Below are 17927 nucleotides of genomic sequence, written 5' to 3'. Positions count from 1 at the left end.
ATCAATGGACCTTGATACTAGGACAATTACATTAAATATAGAATCTCTGTTTTATTAACATATTTGTAGAAAATGTTCTCATTTGTCACAAACCTAACTATAAAACACTGAAAAGGAATTGTGCATCCCATACATTATTAACTGGCAGCTTTCAGTTAGTTATGGTTGTAACTGGTAGCACATCCAGGATGTCAGTATATTAAAGGACTGTCACCTTACAGGGACAATAAACACTGGTGTATTTTGTACATGGGCTACAGAAAAATCTGGACAAGAAACAGAAGGAACACTTAGCTAAATTAATGGGCTCATATCGACTTACAGACTTTTTGAGTTAGACTTCTCTGGCTGCAAGTCAAACCTAAATTTTGCAGCCAGAGACCTACAGACCAGAAAAAAACCAAAATGGAACAAAAATGGAACAAAAACGGCCGGTTACGGAATTAATTGGTTTTCAATGCATTGTAAGTCAATGGAGACTCGACCTACAGACTTTTCGACCTGTAGCCACCATTCCAATACGGATTAATTCCATAAGTAGAGGGTCCACTGATAAAAATACAGGGGAAAAAATCAGTCCTCCAAGTTTGCTCTATGAGAGTAATACCCCGTACCAAAATAAAGCCAAAGTGGTATAGAATCAACTGCCTGGGGTAGAATGGAATGAAACACTAAAGGACAACTAATCCCACAGCTATTACAGAATACAAGGTCAGCTTTGCTTTTAAAATGTTTTAAAGAGATTTCTAACAGGTTTATAGCACCAAAACACCCCCATAGGAGAATAAAGGTACAGGGAAAATAGCTGCAAAATCACACTGTTTACTGCATATAACTTATTTTTTGTAATGTAATAGTTATTCAAATTTAACATGGGAGAATTTTCTTAAGTTGGGAACTGAACTAATAAAGGTGGTTTTAGAAGAATTACAAAAGTCACAATATTTTATTAAATACTAGTAGAAACTGATTTTCAAGTATCTACAAGTTCTATTAGGACCAAAGTGACCTGAAAATTAAAAATAAATACATACCTGATAATATATATTCAGTGCCCTTAATATAATCTATAATTTCCCAGCACCTTTCATCTTTTACTCGAGGGAGCCCATCGAAGTTGGTTTTTCTATATTCAAGTACATAGTGGTCAATTTTGTTGTCTTCTTCGGGCATTTGCCACGATACTGTTACACAGTTGTCAGCTACCATGCAATCTGCTAGAACTATCTCGGGAGCTCTGGGAACTGTTAAAATAATGAAGAAACAAAGCATTAGAAATTTAGAATACCAGACATAGAGAAATCTTTCGCAAGATCCAAAGAGTTAAGAACAGACAACTATAAAGCAAAGATCAGAAGAGCTACCAAAAAATTTAAACAATGAAGTTTATGGATGACACTTTGATTGAATTACTTATACTGTACATATATCCTAAACACAAACACCCAGAAACAAGTTGTACTGAGTTTACTAGAGTGCAAGCATAAGTTTACAGGACGATATTCAACCGAAATCAGTTTCCTCTAACATGAGTCCATTATTACATGTCCTCTACTCTGGGTCAGATTCTGTCCCTCCTCTATATAAGTCTTTCAAGTATTTGAAAAGTGCTATCATATCTTCATTTCTCAAAATTAAATATGCCCAGTTCTTTCAGCCTTTCCTCATAGGGCCTGATTTCTAGTCTCCTGATAATCCTTGTTGCCCTCCTCTGAACTTGTTCTAGTCTGCTGACATCCTTATTAAATTGCAGTGTCCAGAACTGGACACAGTACTCAAGATGAGGCCTGACTAGTGCCCAATAGAAGGGAACTACTACTTCATAAGATCTAGAGACTATGCTTGTGTTAATGCAACCTGAAATGGTACTGGCCTTTTTTACAGCCACATTGCACCGTTGGCTTATATTCAGTTTCTAATCTACAACAATTCTAAGAGCCTTCTTACTCGCAGTATTACTGAGCCAAAAATCTTGTAATTGTGTATTTGCCCCCCCCCTCGGTGTAGAACTTCACTTATTCCTGTTAAATTTCATTCTGTCATTCTCAGCCTGGTGCTCAAGCCTATAATGATCTTTTTGAATGTTGTTTCGGTTCTCAAGGATGTTAGCTATTCCAAATTTTGTTATCTGCAAATTTGATAAGCATTTCGTGAACCCCCTAATCCAAGTCATTAATAAAAATGTTGAAGAGCACTGACCCAATGGTACCCCATTTGATACCTCCTCCCAGTTTGAGGAGCCATTGAATACAATTATATAACCAATTGTGTATCCACCTGGAGGTTGTTCTATCCGGCCCACAGCTAGTTAGCTTGCTAATCAGAATATCATAGGGCACTTTGTCATAAACATTGCTGAAGTGAAGATATGTCTACAGCATCCCCTCCATCTACCAGAGAGGTTATCCAATCAAAAAATGAGGTAAGATTAGACTGGCAGAATTTGCTCCTTGACAAATCTGTGTTGGCTTCTAGTTATTATCACATTGTTTTCAAGGTGCTTACACAGTGATTGCTTTAAAATCTCCTTCAGAATGTTCCATGGGATTGATGTCTGTCTGACTGGTCTGTAATTCCCACATTCCTCCATTTTCCTTTTTTTGAAGATGGGGACAAGTTAGCCCTCCTCCAATCAGATAACTGAAATCTCCCATTGCTAGATCATATCACTTTGAAATTCTTGCTATTTGTTTTTCAAGGTTTCATCCACATCTTTTCCTTGGTTGGGCAGTTACTGTAGCAGTAGACTCCAGCTACCATGTTCCTTTTGTTTTTGACACCAATTACATTAATCCAAATGCTCTCAATGGGACAAACAAGCTCATCTTCCTGTATTTCTGTGCAGAAATATGTATTGTTGATGCACACTGTGACTCCACATCACTTTTTATTCTTTCTGTTCTTTAGGAACAATTTATATCCTTCAATTGCTGTTTTCCAGTTATGGGAATCATTCCACCAAGTTCCAGTTATCCCTATCAAGTCATACTTACCCACTGAGTAAGGTAAGGCTTCTAGTACTTTTTGTTTCTTATATTCCTGACATTTGTATATATGCACTGGAGACTGTGTGATTTGTCTCCTTCTTTCCTTTATACATTTTTATGAAGATTATTACTGAGCCCATTAGAGCTACTCAGTTTGTTCATCTTACTGTGCATAAGCCATCATCTATCTTCACCTCTGAACTTGTGCCTCCCTTCCTCTTCCAATTCAGTTTAAAAGTCCGTCCCTAATTAAGTTCTTCATGTTATGATCAAATGCATTCTTTCCAGTCCTTGTGAGCTCCACCCATTACTTGCCAGCAGTCCATTTTTTAGTAAGCACTATCCATGGTCCCAAAATCCAAATCCCTCAAATCAGCACCGCTTTTGTAGCCAGTCATTCACCTGGAATATTTTTATTTCCATTTCTATCCCCCTTCTGAGTACTAGTAGGCTAGACAATGTTAATAGGATTGGCCTTTTTTTCAAATGGAAAATTAATCCCCAGAAGATGTAAGCCCTAGAAGAACTCTCATATACTTTTTGACTGGGAAGGCTAAAAGAGGAAGCTATTTCAGTCTCATTTACACTTGATTTTACAAGTAGACTGAAAAGGACTTGTTCTTGCAATTTTTAGGAACAGAAAAGACAGCGAGAAGCAACAACAATGAAGGGCTGTCAGGACCATACAGGACTAACCAACTGGACATTCTGAATTGAGGTGCCAGCAAGTCACTCAGTTTTAAGTGTCAAAGTTGGAGATGTCAGAGGAAACTTACTTACATGTCATTGGCATCACTTAAAATGTAACTGTCTGTAACAATCTGTCAGAATTAATAGCTAAGGTGAACATTCAGAACCGCCCAAAGTCTTTTGGGAAGTTGTAGCAAAAAAATCCTGAGCAATTCATCCTTCACAAGATAAAATCAGGTTTGATATTCTGACAGTTTTAATTTGATATTTTAAGACCAAGTTTTATCTTTGCATGAACGAACACAGGCCACCAAAATATTACTTCGAAAGTAGCTATATAGGACAGCTTTTTAAATGACAAATTCATTCACCTAACATAAATTACACTATCACCTCTTCCAGCATCACTCGCGGGTTCCCTTTGGGCAGGGGACAAGGCGGCAGTGTGAGCTGGAGGTGAACCCCGCGACTGGCACTGCAGGAAGTGATCAGGGAGTGGCAGCAGTCAATGGGCAGCCGTGAGAGGCGGCCAAGTGCGGCTGCTCCTCCGCCTCCACTTCCTGCTGCTTGTTGTTGTTTAGTCGTTAAGTTGTGTCCAACTCTTCATGACCCCATGGACCGGAGCTGCTGCTTCTGCCCAACTGCCTCCTCCAGCACCACTGCCAGGGCTAACCTCCAGCTCACATCTCATGCCCAAAGGGAGCCCACAAGTGGCACTGGAGGAGGTGATTATGCAGCGGTGGCAGCAGCAATCAATGGGCAGCCGCGAGGGGCAACCGAGCGCGGCTGTTCCTTTGCCTCCTGCTGCTGCCGCCTCTGCCCATTTGACCCCTCTAGTGCCACAGGTTCCCTTCAGGCAGGGAACAAGGTGGTGGTGTGAGCTGGAGGTGAGCCCCGGCAGTGGCGCTGGAGGAGGCAATCGGGCGGGAGGAGGAGGAGGCAGAGGTGAAGAAGCAGCCACTCTTTGCCGCCTCTTATGGCTGCTCATTGACTGCTGTAGCCACCTGATAACCTCCCTCCAGCGTCATTCATGGGGCTCACCTCCAGCTCACGCCACTGCCTTGTCCCCTGCCCGAAGGGAGCCTACGAGTGGCAGTGGAGGAGGTAATCTGGTCATGGCAGCAGCAGTCAATGGGTAGTTGCGAGAGGCAGCCAAGCATGACTGCTCCTTTGCCTCTTTCTGTGTACAAGACAACCCTCAATTTTCCCTCTAATGGTTTTAGGAAAAAGTGTTGTTTTATACACAGAAAAATACGGTACATATGAGTAAATCTAATTTAAGAGGGGAAATAGCGCCTTTATATATGAACATTTGTCAGTACCCCAAGCCTACCAGATTATATACCAGCAACAGTTTAGTTACCAATTCTATTCAGTCCCCATTATTTGACTGGCTGGTTCAGCTAAACCCTAGGATTATACTGCAAGAACACATCATCAGTTCAATGGACATTACAAAACAAGAAATACAGCTTAAGCAGAGAGGTGTACAAGTATCAACCTCTCAACTACCATCTCTTCTCAAATATGTCCAGTGCAAGCAGAAATAACAGCAAAGTTTTTTTTCATGCCCCTTATCCTTACCCCAATGGTTCAAATATACTGACAACACTAAGAGATACTCAAGGAACTGAAACAGCCCATATTTACATGTGTCATTTTAGCAAGAGAAAAGATTACCTTTTGAGGAACATCACAACAGCATTTCAAATAACTCAGTGCTGTACAGTCTCATTTTTACCTGGCAAGAATTTCAGAGCCTGGAGCATTCGTGTTTCCTGAGAGAAGTCGACCATTAAATGTGTCATATTGTCACTCACTTTGGGCTTCAAAGACAGACGGAATGCTGGAGCCATTGTAACTCTAAAGAACAAAAAATAGAGAAAAAAGTTCTTTATGACATAGTCAATGGTTATGCTATTGAACAATGTTTGCTTTTATCCACTAATACAACCCATTTTTTCAGACATAAGCTTGTTAGTTAAAACTATGATGAACAAAAGGTATGGACATTCCAATAGTCACTCCTGTAAAACATGCTAAGAGCTGTGAAGAGACCAGAGCCAGATTACCAGATGACTGCTTCTGGCACATAGTCAGTGTTCAGTGCTCTTGTCACTAATGTTAATTTAATTTAATTAATTTAATTTATAATTTATTGTCATTGTAAATATATACATGGTATACCCATAGAACGAAATTCACACAGGCACCCAGAGACCAGACCCACATGCACACACATAAAAATTCCCCAAACACTCCCCACCCACTAAAAATCCCCCACTAAGAAGGAAGGAACATGGTGGAACTGGCAAACACTGGCTATCCTTTATAATCAACTTAGAAAGAGCAATTGTTTTAACAACAATTCATTCTGTGACATAAAAATTCAAGTACAGTATTCCAATCTGAGTTTTAGATCTTTGTTAAATGATGTCACTCTGTATTCAGATAAATTTGCAAAATTAAATTATTTTCAAATGACCATCACCGTGGACTTCAACAAATATCTGTAGGTATGTATTTAAACAGGATATATTCTACTACATACAGACTGTGTGTTTTAAAAATCAGATAACATCAGAGTTCTATTTCACTCTCAACTCATCTTCTAAAAAAAAAATCTATTACTTCAAAACTTCTGAAGTCTCTGTGTTCAAGAACTCGAAACAGAAAGATAGGATATAAACCAAAACAGGCCTTACAAAAGCAGGAGTAAAAAATGAAGGGACTTCAAACAAAGAAATGTGCATTCCATACTATTACAAAGAGTTCTTCAAGCTACCATATTTTTCCATGTATAAAACAACACTTTTTCCTTAATAGAGAAAAAATTGAGGGCCGTTTTATACACGGAAGGCAGCTCTTTACCACTGCCTTTTGCAAAGGTATGGGGGAAGCGTTTCTCCCTTTTTGCTAAGCTCTGTGCCTTCTCAAAAGGCAAGGGTGTGGGGCTTTAGCAAAAAGGAAGGGAAGGCATTTCTCTCTTCCTTTTTGCTAAGCTCTGTGCCACTTTCCTTGCCTTTTGCCAAGGCACGGGGCTTAGCAACAAGGGAGCCCTTTGATCCCTGTTTTTTCTAATTTGGGGTTAGAAAGGGGGGCTGTCTTATACATTGGGTCGTCTTATAAATGGAAAAATACGGTAACTACTGCTGGTGAGATAAAATCCAGGACAAATCTTAGAGAATCAAGCTGACAAGTTCTCCTCAGACTTATCTGCAAGCCAGCTACTGAACTGAGGACAATCTCTATAGCTCTCTTCTCTAGCTATTTCTTGTCTCACTTCAAGGTTTGAGCAACATATTTCAAAACTGCACTGTGGAAACTGAGCATCTTCTTAGTGTGGAGAGATTTTCACTTTCTTCTATAAATATATGCAAATTTCCTAGCTCAGGATTCTGGAATCCCACTCTAAAGAGGAATGAAGGCTTCCAATGTTTTTATAGCATACAAGGTGGATCTCACAGACCAATTAGAGGCTGATTTCAATGGTACCCTTTGTTGATCAATTTCTCGACTGGGCCTAAACAATCAAATATTTTTGAAATGCAAACCATACATGGATAAACCTAAATATATAAAATGAAATAGTCTGTCCCACAGTGCCACCTCTTTACAATAGCAAATGAAGGGTTTATGCTTCAAATGAATATGTACTCTTGACTATTCTTTGCCTTCTCAATCCAAGAATAAAATTAACCATAAGGCAGGCATGTAACCGGGAAATCTGAAATAAATCATCAGTCTGTTCTATGTGCAGCCTTATTTGCTCTATACTTACCACCGTTATGAGGCAAATCTCCCTGATTGTGCACTAAATGAGAAATGTAGACTTTTTAAATATTCAGCATGGCTTTGGGCTGCATTTCTATCAAATTCCAACTTGTCCATTTTGGGGAACTGATATAAAGAATAATTTATACAATTGTCCCCATTTTCCCAGCAATTATATTGTGTTTGATAAACTTTGAACTAAGTTTCAGATTCTAGGTCATCTACAAGTGCCATATCAAATTCTGAAACTCCCATTAGCAAGGCCTTAGTGTCTTCATGTTTCTGGCCTACTCTTGTTTGAAACTACATCTACAGTTAAGATTATTCTCTTAACTACACATCTATTCAAAGTGTGTCGTTTCTGTCAAAGAATCAGAAGTTCTCACACAATGCAGGCAGAAATGTAAAGGCAAGAGACACAATACCTTTCTTAACAACATGCAAAGCTCACTGGTATTTTTTGATTGATGAATCATAAATGAAAGAATTAGAAAAGTGACTTATAATGTAGACTCCTCAGTTCCTGTTACAAAATATTAGGAACAGAATCAAAGAAGTTTGTACTGTACCTATCCTTGATCTGTCTGGCAGCCTTGAGGTGCATCAGGAAGAAGAGAGAGAAGGTAGTTAATGGTTTCATGCAAGTTTCATCTGCAGTAACATGCAAGAAAGAGTTAGCATATAAATCTCAGGTGTCAACCATCACTGAAGAGTTGCCTATAAGTCATTGTTAATGCAAAGTTATTAGAAATTCAGTAAAAAGCAAACAAAGCCATATAATCAAGCCACAAACCTAATTCCATTGTTACATCTTGTCAACTGTTTGTACTGAACACTAATAATGAAGTGGTCAATTCAACTCAGGAACAGTCAACTGAAATGAAGCATTTTGCTAAGCATGACAGTAGTGGATAGATGTAAGTTTTGTTGCCCTGTCCCTGAACAGCCATCAACCTAACTCCCTGTTCACTAAATATTTTTTAAAACAAAGCAGCCTAAACAAAGTACTGTTTTTGTCAAAGGAAAATTTACTTTTACTTAGCTCTGGACAGAACAAAATACTATAGGTAACAAAAGACAAGGAAATACCCAAAGGATTCTCATATCCTAATGACCACACTCAGATTCTAAATGGATGACAGAAGATAAGCTTCACAAATTTATTGTCTGTATCTTAGGTAATCCCTAGTAATGTTACAGGAACTAACAGAGCAAAGAACCTAAGCAGAAATCCTGAAATTTAGCAACAAATAGCTAAGATGGCATGTTATGACTGTCCAGCAGCAACAACAAACTGTGAATAATAAATTATTGATACTCTGCTTACTATATACTGAGAAAGATTATATGGAAGAGTTTATGCATTATTACCACAAAAACAGTTTTATTTCTTAAGACAACCATTTGTAAGATGGAAAAAAGCCTGCTTAAATCAGAGCTCTCTTAAGAGCTTCCTTATTCCCTGAAGAATTAAATGTATAAAATTGTATGACAGAACTAGCAACTTCTTAGACACTACATAGATGTTGGATGGGAAATATTTCTACAGCTTTAATGTCATAGCATTTTGGGATTTTGATCACTGTATTCTCACATTTCTAAGGGGGACTAGACAGTACTGATTGGCACAAGGTCAGACAGTCTGCTTGATACATTAGCAGCTGTTATTTCTAGTCTCCTGTGCTCCAACTCAGCGCTGTCCTCTGCAACCATATGTGCCAAGTGTGTGAACATGTGCAAACTATTTCCTTCCCCTCTCTCAAGATAGAATATGGCTATGCCTACATAATGCAGCAGCAAATATTCTATGTAAAGGCTGCTTAAATATTTAATAGAAGAGAGTTCAGGATGAAATTACTTAACTCGTTTAGCCAGAAGAGAAAGTGATCTCCTGTGAGAAGCAATCTGTTGTCTGCTTCCTCAGCAGTTAACCATATGTAAAATTGAATCATATTTCTTGGCAAATCTTTTAACATTCTTATAAATTCTGGTAGTCACAATGCAAAGTAATAAGCAAATTCTACAGGGCATAAAAGGAATTCTAGCAAGAGGGCATAAAAGGAATGCAAACCCCACATTCACAGCAAATATTGATCCTAAAACTCTCAGCAATCAGAATTTTGCTCATTCCTTTCATCATTTGAACAGAATCATCCCTCAAACTCCTGAAAACCTAAGGATGACATAGCCACCACAAAAATCATTTCACGCGTTTTGAAAGCAAAGCAAGCCTCATTAGACCGCATGTATTATTTGGCTGTGCTCAGCAAAGAACTTGTCAATAAAGAAAATGATGAAACAGCAACTTTTCAAACATTCATTTGTTCAAAAGTTTACAGATCCAAATTATTTTCCATGTATGATCTTTTGGCAAGCATAAAAGGATGGGGCAAAAACAGAAGGCAAGAATCAGGATTTGTTGTCAGGCTCAGGGAGGCAGAAATAATCAGAGGATCAGGAACCTGGATAAGATCCAGGGGAAATACTGTAGCAGATGGAAAGGAGCTACAAGCCAGGAGACAACAGTATCAATTAACTGGAATAAAAAACTAGAAGGGACAATCATGAAGAACAATGGGCTGACAGATGGGATGTGAACAAAGAACGTAAGAAGCATTTTTTACTATTGTGTTTTTGATTAGGTGTAATTTCTAGGGAACTTAACCCAAGTAATTTAAAATGAGCTAGTTAAAAACATTTTATTTTACAACACTTTTCACTTTCAGTATCTGAAGCAAATACAGTGGTGCCCCGCATAGCAACGATAATCCATTCCGGAAAAATCGTCGCTATGTGGATTCGTCGCTATGCGAAATAAAAAAGCCCATAGGAATGCATTAAAACCCATTTAATGCGTTCCTATGGACAAAAAACTCATCATTGTGCGAAAATCCTCCATACGGCTGCCATTTTCGCTGCCCGGTAAGCAAGGAATGGGCGTGAAAACACGGCGGGCTGCCATTTTTTTACCCGGTGGCCATTTTGGAACCACCAATCAGCTGTTAGAAAAACATCGCTATGCGAAAATCGGTAAGTGAAACAGCTTACCGATCATCGCAAAGCGATTTTTCCCTATCTAAATCATTGCAATGTGATCGCTTCTGTGATCACAAAAACTTAATCGCTATGCGGATTCGTCATTAAATGGGGCGCCCGTTAAGCGAGGCACCACTGTATTGTGATTGATTTTCCAAAATTATTTGAAGTTAGTTTTAAAGTACTGCAGTCTATTATTAATTAAGAAACTCATAAAACCAGCTCTGGGTACCTAAAAGGGATTTTAAGGGTCATCAAATCCAACCCCCACAAAGCAGGATACTTGCAGCTAAAGCATCCTTGGCAGATGACCATCCAACTTTTGCTTAAAAACTTCAAATGAAAGAGAGTCTGCCACTTTCCATGATCATCCATTTCACTGTTTAACATATCCTACTAGCAGAAGTTCTCCAGAATCTCATTTCTTGTGATCTGAATCCATTAGTTCAGGCCCCACCTTCTGGAACTGCATAAAATAAACTTGTTCTATCTTCCATGTGACAGCTATTCAAGTATTTGAGCATGTCTATCATATAACCTTTTTACCTTCTCCCCACAAAACTCAATTGTTTCTTATGGGAGTTGGTTACCAGATCCTTCATCTTAGTTGCCCTCCTTTGGTCACTCCCAAATATTTTTCTCAAACTACAGTGCCCAGAACTGATGATAGTAATGACTGGCTATTCCCTTGATCTGAACCTACACTTCTGTTAATGCAATATAGTACTGCATTAGTGTTTTTTCCTGACACATCATACTACTAACACATATTTGGCTTGTGGTCTGAGATTTCTAGATCCTTTTCACATATATTATTGCCAAGCCAGGGGTCACTCATTCTCTATTTCAGACCACTTCTAGCAGATAGACAGAAGTAACAGAATTTGGATTGTTGTAGCACTGCAGGCATCCTTCAGTCTCAAGAAACTATGTTAACGTGCTCTGAATAGAGGTCTTGGAACAATGTATGGTGTAGCTGAGAAGGCCAATTCGAGAGTGACAATCCCTTCCATACTGAAGACAAATACAACCTGCCCCCGTCCAGCTCCCTAATTTTTCTGGCTTTGGGATAGCCTCTTTGCCTCAGCATGCTGGACAAGGATCTCTTCAAACTGGGAGAGGCCATGATGCACTGCCTGCCTCCAGGCTGAACGCCCAAATGTCAGTTTCCCTTCTGTTGAGGTCCATTCCTAAGGCCTTCAGAAGCCACTTGCAGATATCCTTGTATCACAGCTGTGGTCTCCCTCTGGGGTTCTTTCCCTGTACTAATTCTCCATACAGGAGATATTTTGGAATCCGACCGTCAGCCATTCTCATGACATGGCCAAGCCAACATAGATGCCGCTCTTTCATTAATGTATACATACTCCAGGAGGCAGTGGAAGACAGGAGGGCCTGGCGTGCTTTGGCCCATGGGGTCACGAAGAGTCAGACACAACTTAACAAGTAAACAACAACAATACATGCTAAAAATTCCAGCTCATTCTAGGACAATTTGGAATTATGTTCTGCCAGGTGATACCAAAAATGTGTTGGAGACAATGCATACGGAACGTGTTCAAGCTTTCTCTCCTGCCGTGCACAAAGGGTTCAGGACTCACTGCAGTACAGAAGCATACTCAGGACACATTGTTGTAGCACTGTTACGATAAATAAGACAAACGTGCAAACACTGGAAAAGCCAACTTGACAAATCCACGCAACTGAAAAGTGGCAGCATATTGTATTGTCCAGTTAACTGATAGGTACATTACTACTTCCACTTCATTCTTAGTTTATAATTTTCCTATTAAGCAATACATTTCCCATCCTCTATGTAGATTCTTACATAAATCTGATGACTTTATTATTCTAAGGAAAAATATAGTAGAAAGTCTGCATACTAGAACCTTTATAATAATTGTTATTCAATGCAAATTTAGCTTATTAAAAGTTATGCAGAAGCTACATGATCTTGATCCCATTATAAACATGCAATTATTGGCCACTCTTTATATACTGTGCACTATCATAGCACACACCACTTTCTTCATTTTTAAAGAACTACCCATCTTATTCCATGATCATATGAATGTTACTTTTAGTTACAAGATTTTATTGTCTTTATTTTCCCAGGGAATTCTGAGTTTCTGTACTCCAAACACTCTGAATATCAAGTTTATGACTTGAAAGATTCTAACCAGTTCCCAAATGTTTACTACCACAAAGCCCTATTACACATTTCAAAAATAGCTGCAGGCAGATGACATGCTATTAAAAAGCATTTCTCTTTTTTATGTTCACATCAGGCCATTTTTATACCTTTGAAAATTCCTCAGAGTCCTTTATGTCCAGCGACCGTGTAGCAAATTCTAGCAATTCTTCAGAATTTTCCAGGGCATGATTACATTGACTAAGTTGATTCTAGAGGGGGGGAAAACAGAAATTCATTCAATATGGCAACTTGTACTAAGTTGTGAGAACAGATTTTAGGACTGCTTCGTTTTGCCTTTCATTCAGAAAGATGCATACGGTAGTTTACTGACAAAGCATATGCTTTGCATTAAGAAAGTCCCAGGTTTGAGTATGGACACTGGGATCAGGGAGCAGGTGATGCAAAACAATTTCAGTCTGAGAACATGGACAGCTCTTGCTGATCAGGAAAAAGTACTCAATTAGATGGACAAACAATCTGTTTAGGTATATGGCAACAGTCTGTCTTATCTGCTGGCTCTTCTTTTACAGATGTATTGGTCCAAACTACTTTTGTTATTCTGAAATAAAAACATTCAGCGCACTTTCCTTCACCTTGTTTCTAGATTCTATAGATTTACTTAAAGTAGGGATGGGAACATATGGCCTTACAAATGCTGTTAAAGTACAGCTCCCATGTGCATATTGTCTATGCTTGCTAATGCTGACGGAATTTACGTATCACACAGAGAACCACAACCTCACCTGCTCTAAAATACTAGCTGAAATCCAATAATAAGTCATAACCAGCATAAGCCCATTTAATCAATGGAACTTACTGAAGAATTGACTCACCAAATCCCCAGATTCAATGAGCCTACTCTGGTAGCAGCTCTACTGGATTTCAGCCCATAAGTTAGAAATCTAAAGCACCTATAAAATATAAACCTCCACTCAATTCAATCAGACCACAACTGCAAGTTCCATTCCATACATTTAGCACTAGGTACTGGTCCAGATATTAAATGAACACTCATGTTTTCTTTTTAAAATAAATTTTATTTTCCCAGCATAAAACGTACAAATATATAAGAAACAGCATCATTCGTGTGTGTGTGTGTGTGTGCGCGCGCGCACGCACGCACACGTGCACACACACACACACACACATCTCTATCTAAAAACAATATACAGTGGTGCCTCGCATAACGTTTTTAATTGGTTCCAAAAAAAAACCTTATGCAAAAAAAACTTTATGCGAAACACCATTTCCCATAGGAATGCATTGGAAACCGGTTAATCCGTTCCAATAGGCACGGATTGCCGTCCTTAAGCGAAAAAACCCATAGGAAACATCGTTAAACGATACAATGTTTCCTCCATTGAAATGTATTGAAGCCGACTCAATACATTTCAATGGTTTTGCGAAGTCAATTTTTGCAAATGTAAGTGTGTCATAAAAGGGTCAAAAATGGTTTTAAATGCTTGGATTAGCTTCTGCACCCTCTAAAACGGATGCAAAAGTTAATTTGGCTTTGATCTGACTTTTCGTTAATTTATGGTGAATTTTTCCCCCCAACTTTTGACAGCTGTCAAAATCTGACAGCTCCATTGTTTCCTATGGGGGAGAAAAAAATTCCCAAAAATTAACGAAAAGTCAGATCAACGCCAAATTAAGTATGCACACATTTTAGAAGGTGCACTAACGATTCCAAGCATTTAAAACCATTTTCCAACATGTTAAGACACTTTTGTAATTGAAAAAATGAACATCGTTAAGTGAAGCAGGGGACCTAAAACCAAAAACGTTAAGCGAAGCATGGTCCCAAAATCGCTATGTGAAAATCGCCCATAGGGAAAAACATTATACGAAGCACAATCTGACTCTGAAAAAATAAACGTTAAGCGAAAAAAACATTAAACGAAGCAAACGTTATGCGAGGCACCACTGTATACTATAAAGCTTAGCCTACAAGCCTTACGTTTTCACCATGGCTGGGACACAGAGCTTCTCCAAGAAGTTTCTAAGGGCACAGAATGGCTGGTATGGGAGTCCTTAGCAGGGGTCTCAAACATGCGGCTCGGGGGCCATTTGCGGCCTGCTGGATGATAGTTTGCGGCCCCCGCCTTGCCTGTCCCCCCCAAAGCACCCATGGGTCCTCTGCTGTCAAGAGTCAAAAAAAGCCTCGCCTCACTCACTGGCTGTCTCCCAAGACAGCACCTCTTGCATCCTCCATCCAGAATTGCAACCTGCCAGTCAGCCCGCCTGTCTGCCGGCTGGCAGGCTGCAGTTCCAGATGGAGGGTGCAAGAGGTGCTATCTTGGGGGAGAGCCAGCAAGCAAGGCACACTGCTGGCCCTTTTCCCCGAGTGCCCAAGCTGCCACCGAGTGACGCCTGAGAGTGGAGCTCACTCCCATCCCATCCTCAAAGAGCACCTCCAAGCCGCCAACAGCAGCTGCTGCTGCCGCCGCTTCTAGGGAAGCGGCTCTCTGGTCTCTTTCTCCCTCGGCACCAGCCCAGCCAGTGGCCGTCTCAGCGCCCAGCGGTGCTTCCTCCTCCTCCTTGTCCTGCTTCAGCCGCCTTGGCTCTGGAGGCTGCCTGGGCTTGCCTCACAAAGTTTGCTCCTCTGTCGTGGTGGGGGTAGCTGCTGCTGCTGAGTGCCCCTTTCCTCAGAGGAAGGTTGCCGGACCTCTGTGTGTGTGTGTGTGTGTGTCTGTCTGAACGCACCTGTCGGGGGGCCACCCCATTCTGTTTTTAATTTCGCTGGTACCAATGGGGGCTTTTCTCCTTTGGCAAGACAATTATGTGAGGGTTTTTAATAAAAAAATTATGTTGTGCCCTCCTCCCCCCCGGCTAGGCGGTCGCTGGTGCTCCCCCCCCTTCTCTGCTTCTTCATCCTGCTGCTGCTGGTGGTGGTAGTGAAGAAGGAGCTGGAGGGGTTCGTGGCTGGCGACGAGGGGTCGCGCACTCCTCCTCCTCAGAACCCCAGGTGGGCTAAGGAAACTCCTGGGTGGCTTTCTCGGGCTCTTGCTCTGCTTGGCGGAAAATCTGATGCAGCCCAGCCTCACCCAGACTCTGACTCCAGCGGCCCCCAGTTAAACTGAGTGTGAGACCCCTGTCTTAAGGTATCCTTCACTTAACCTAGTTAGGATCTTAAAGATGATTGCCAAAATTTTAAATTGTGCCCCCTTGAAAAAAAACACTGGTAATTATTAAAACTCTTGAAGGATAGGTGTAAGGCAATCCAATAAGCAAACGTGAACTAGCATCCTCATTGCTGCACTCTCAAATTTCCTAAGACTCTCCAAATGAAGAGTCACACAGAATGTGGTACACTATTTGGATCTGGACCCAAGGCATATGTCACCATTGTCAAGTCTGACCTCTTCAGGAACAGAGAGAACTGTGCAAAGTCCTGCCCCGGAAAAATATCCAAATACAAAGCATCCCTAAAGCTGCAAATGTGATTTTTCAAGGGGAGCACTAACCAATCCAAAATAGGCTGAATACCTTTTCAACTGCTTCCTCACTAGAAGGGAATTTGTCTTGTTTTTATTAGCCCTCATCTACCTTATTACTATCTCCAGACACTACTTTAGAACTGAAAAGACAGAACTGATGGTCATCCACACACTGGCATTGAATTCCCAGACAAACTCTCTCATGTAGATGTTAAATAACAGAATGGATGAGATCAAACTCTAAAGTACAGCATACACAATCAGCCAGGACGTTGAACTAGAGCCTCTCACAAAAAGTTTTTCTTTTTTTCCCCTCACTGTACAGATGTCTTCCCCTTCTATGCTACACAGTGGCACTAAAACTTCCCAAGGTCAGGGCTGGCTGCCAGACCCAAACTAAAGTGTTTTACTGAGCTACAGTAGAGCAGTGGTTCCCAACCTTGGGTAATCCAAGTGTTCTTAGATTTTAACTCTCATAAATCCTGGCCAGCACAGAGGTGAAGGCTTCTGGGAGTTGCAGTTCAAGAACACCCGGGTTACCCAAGGTTCAAAACCACTGCTGTAGGGTGTTGAGTTAAAGGAAAATAGGAGAGGGGAAACATCCTTTTCCCACAAGGTTTACCATTCTAGTTTAAGGAAATTACTGGAATTCACTTCGTAGCTGAATGCTACAGCCAGGAATACTTTTGTCCAGTTCAAGTTGGTGTATTGAATACATTTATTGATGAATTTTGACCTCGTGATGATGCCACATATTACAGTTATATCTATCATGGATAACTATAACACTCTCTACATGGGGCTCCTATCAGGAGCCTTTGGAATAATCCACAGTTGGTCTAGATTACACACAAACCATAAAGCTAATCTCCGGATTGCCTCATTTCACTGCCAGGCATATAAGCACACTGTATCAAGTGCAGGGAAGACAAGGGAGAATGCAAATCCCGTGCACATAGAAGTAGCATGTCAGAATGCTTCTCTCCAATTTGCCTCTTCTGTATGCAACAATTCTCTCTACAGAAAAGGATTCTGCCAATGTCAACCCCAGCTACAATCTAAAGCTGTACCCTTGAACACCATCTCAATAAAAACATGAGAATAATAGTGTTCATACAAGCAAAAGCATAACAAGATGTTCCCAGTACATCCACAAGCAAGTACTAGGTACTTTGGTATGCTGTGTCTGAGTAAACCCATGTTAAGTAAAACCATAAATACTGCAATGATTGCAGGTGATAAAACTAGATGAAATTAAACAGCATACTATTTATATTACGCGATGAATAATTAGAGCCAGTAAAGATATGATCTGCACGTACAAGTGTATAAAGTATAAAATAGAAAAGCTACTTGTAACTGGTCTATGGTTTAGAATAACTTTTAAAAAACCTGTTCAACTATACTCTATCTGTCTTTCAACACAATTATGTTGTCCAAGCCATACTGATTATACTAATTGCATTGGAGATGTCATATGCTATTATGTGACAATTTAGTCATACAGTATTAAATATTAAAGAATTCTGGTCAGACTGTGCAATGAAGCAGCACAGTACTGACAAACAAGGTTTCCAGTATCTGAAGTCTTTGTTTGTTAATGAAGCTCAGCTCTTTTTCCCCAGCTCTCTGCATTACATAGTAAGACCATACAAAATTTCAGCATAACCAAAAGCTATAGGTAATTTCCTGTTCCAAAATCAATGAGACCTACACATAACTGGAAAGATAACTCTGGCTATATGATACTAAAATTAAAATTGTGTTATAACTAGGTAAAAGAAATGTGTATGGACACACTGAAGT

The 17927-nt window shown here is 40.0% G+C and overlaps 1 protein-coding gene across 6 annotated transcripts in view; it reads right to left on the bottom strand.

The window, feature by feature from the left end:
* The window catches only part of FSD1L (fibronectin type III and SPRY domain containing 1 like), a 46398-nt gene that overhangs the window by 12744 nt on the left and 15727 nt on the right, over positions 1 to 17927 (bottom strand). For all 6 annotated transcript variants that reach the window (XM_020801447.3, XM_072991986.2, XM_020801449.3 and 3 more), the window contains exons 4-7: positions 12789 to 12890; positions 8021 to 8043; positions 5419 to 5540; positions 1035 to 1244 (exon numbers count right to left, since the gene is read on the bottom strand). In XM_020801447.3, the coding sequence (XP_020657106.3) occupies positions 1035 to 1244; positions 5419 to 5540; positions 8021 to 8043; positions 12789 to 12890 (457 nt within the window). The remainder of the gene's footprint in view (positions 1 to 1034; positions 1245 to 5418; positions 5541 to 8020; positions 8044 to 12788; positions 12891 to 17927) is intronic.

Source organism: Pogona vitticeps, chromosome 2 (genome assembly GCF_051106095.1).
Source record: "Pogona vitticeps strain Pit_001003342236 chromosome 2, PviZW2.1, whole genome shotgun sequence".
In the NCBI taxonomy this organism is placed as follows: Eukaryota; Metazoa; Chordata; class Lepidosauria; order Squamata; family Agamidae; genus Pogona; species Pogona vitticeps.
Note: the sequence above shows the minus strand (reverse complement) of the source record. Positions and strands in the feature narration are given on the sequence as shown.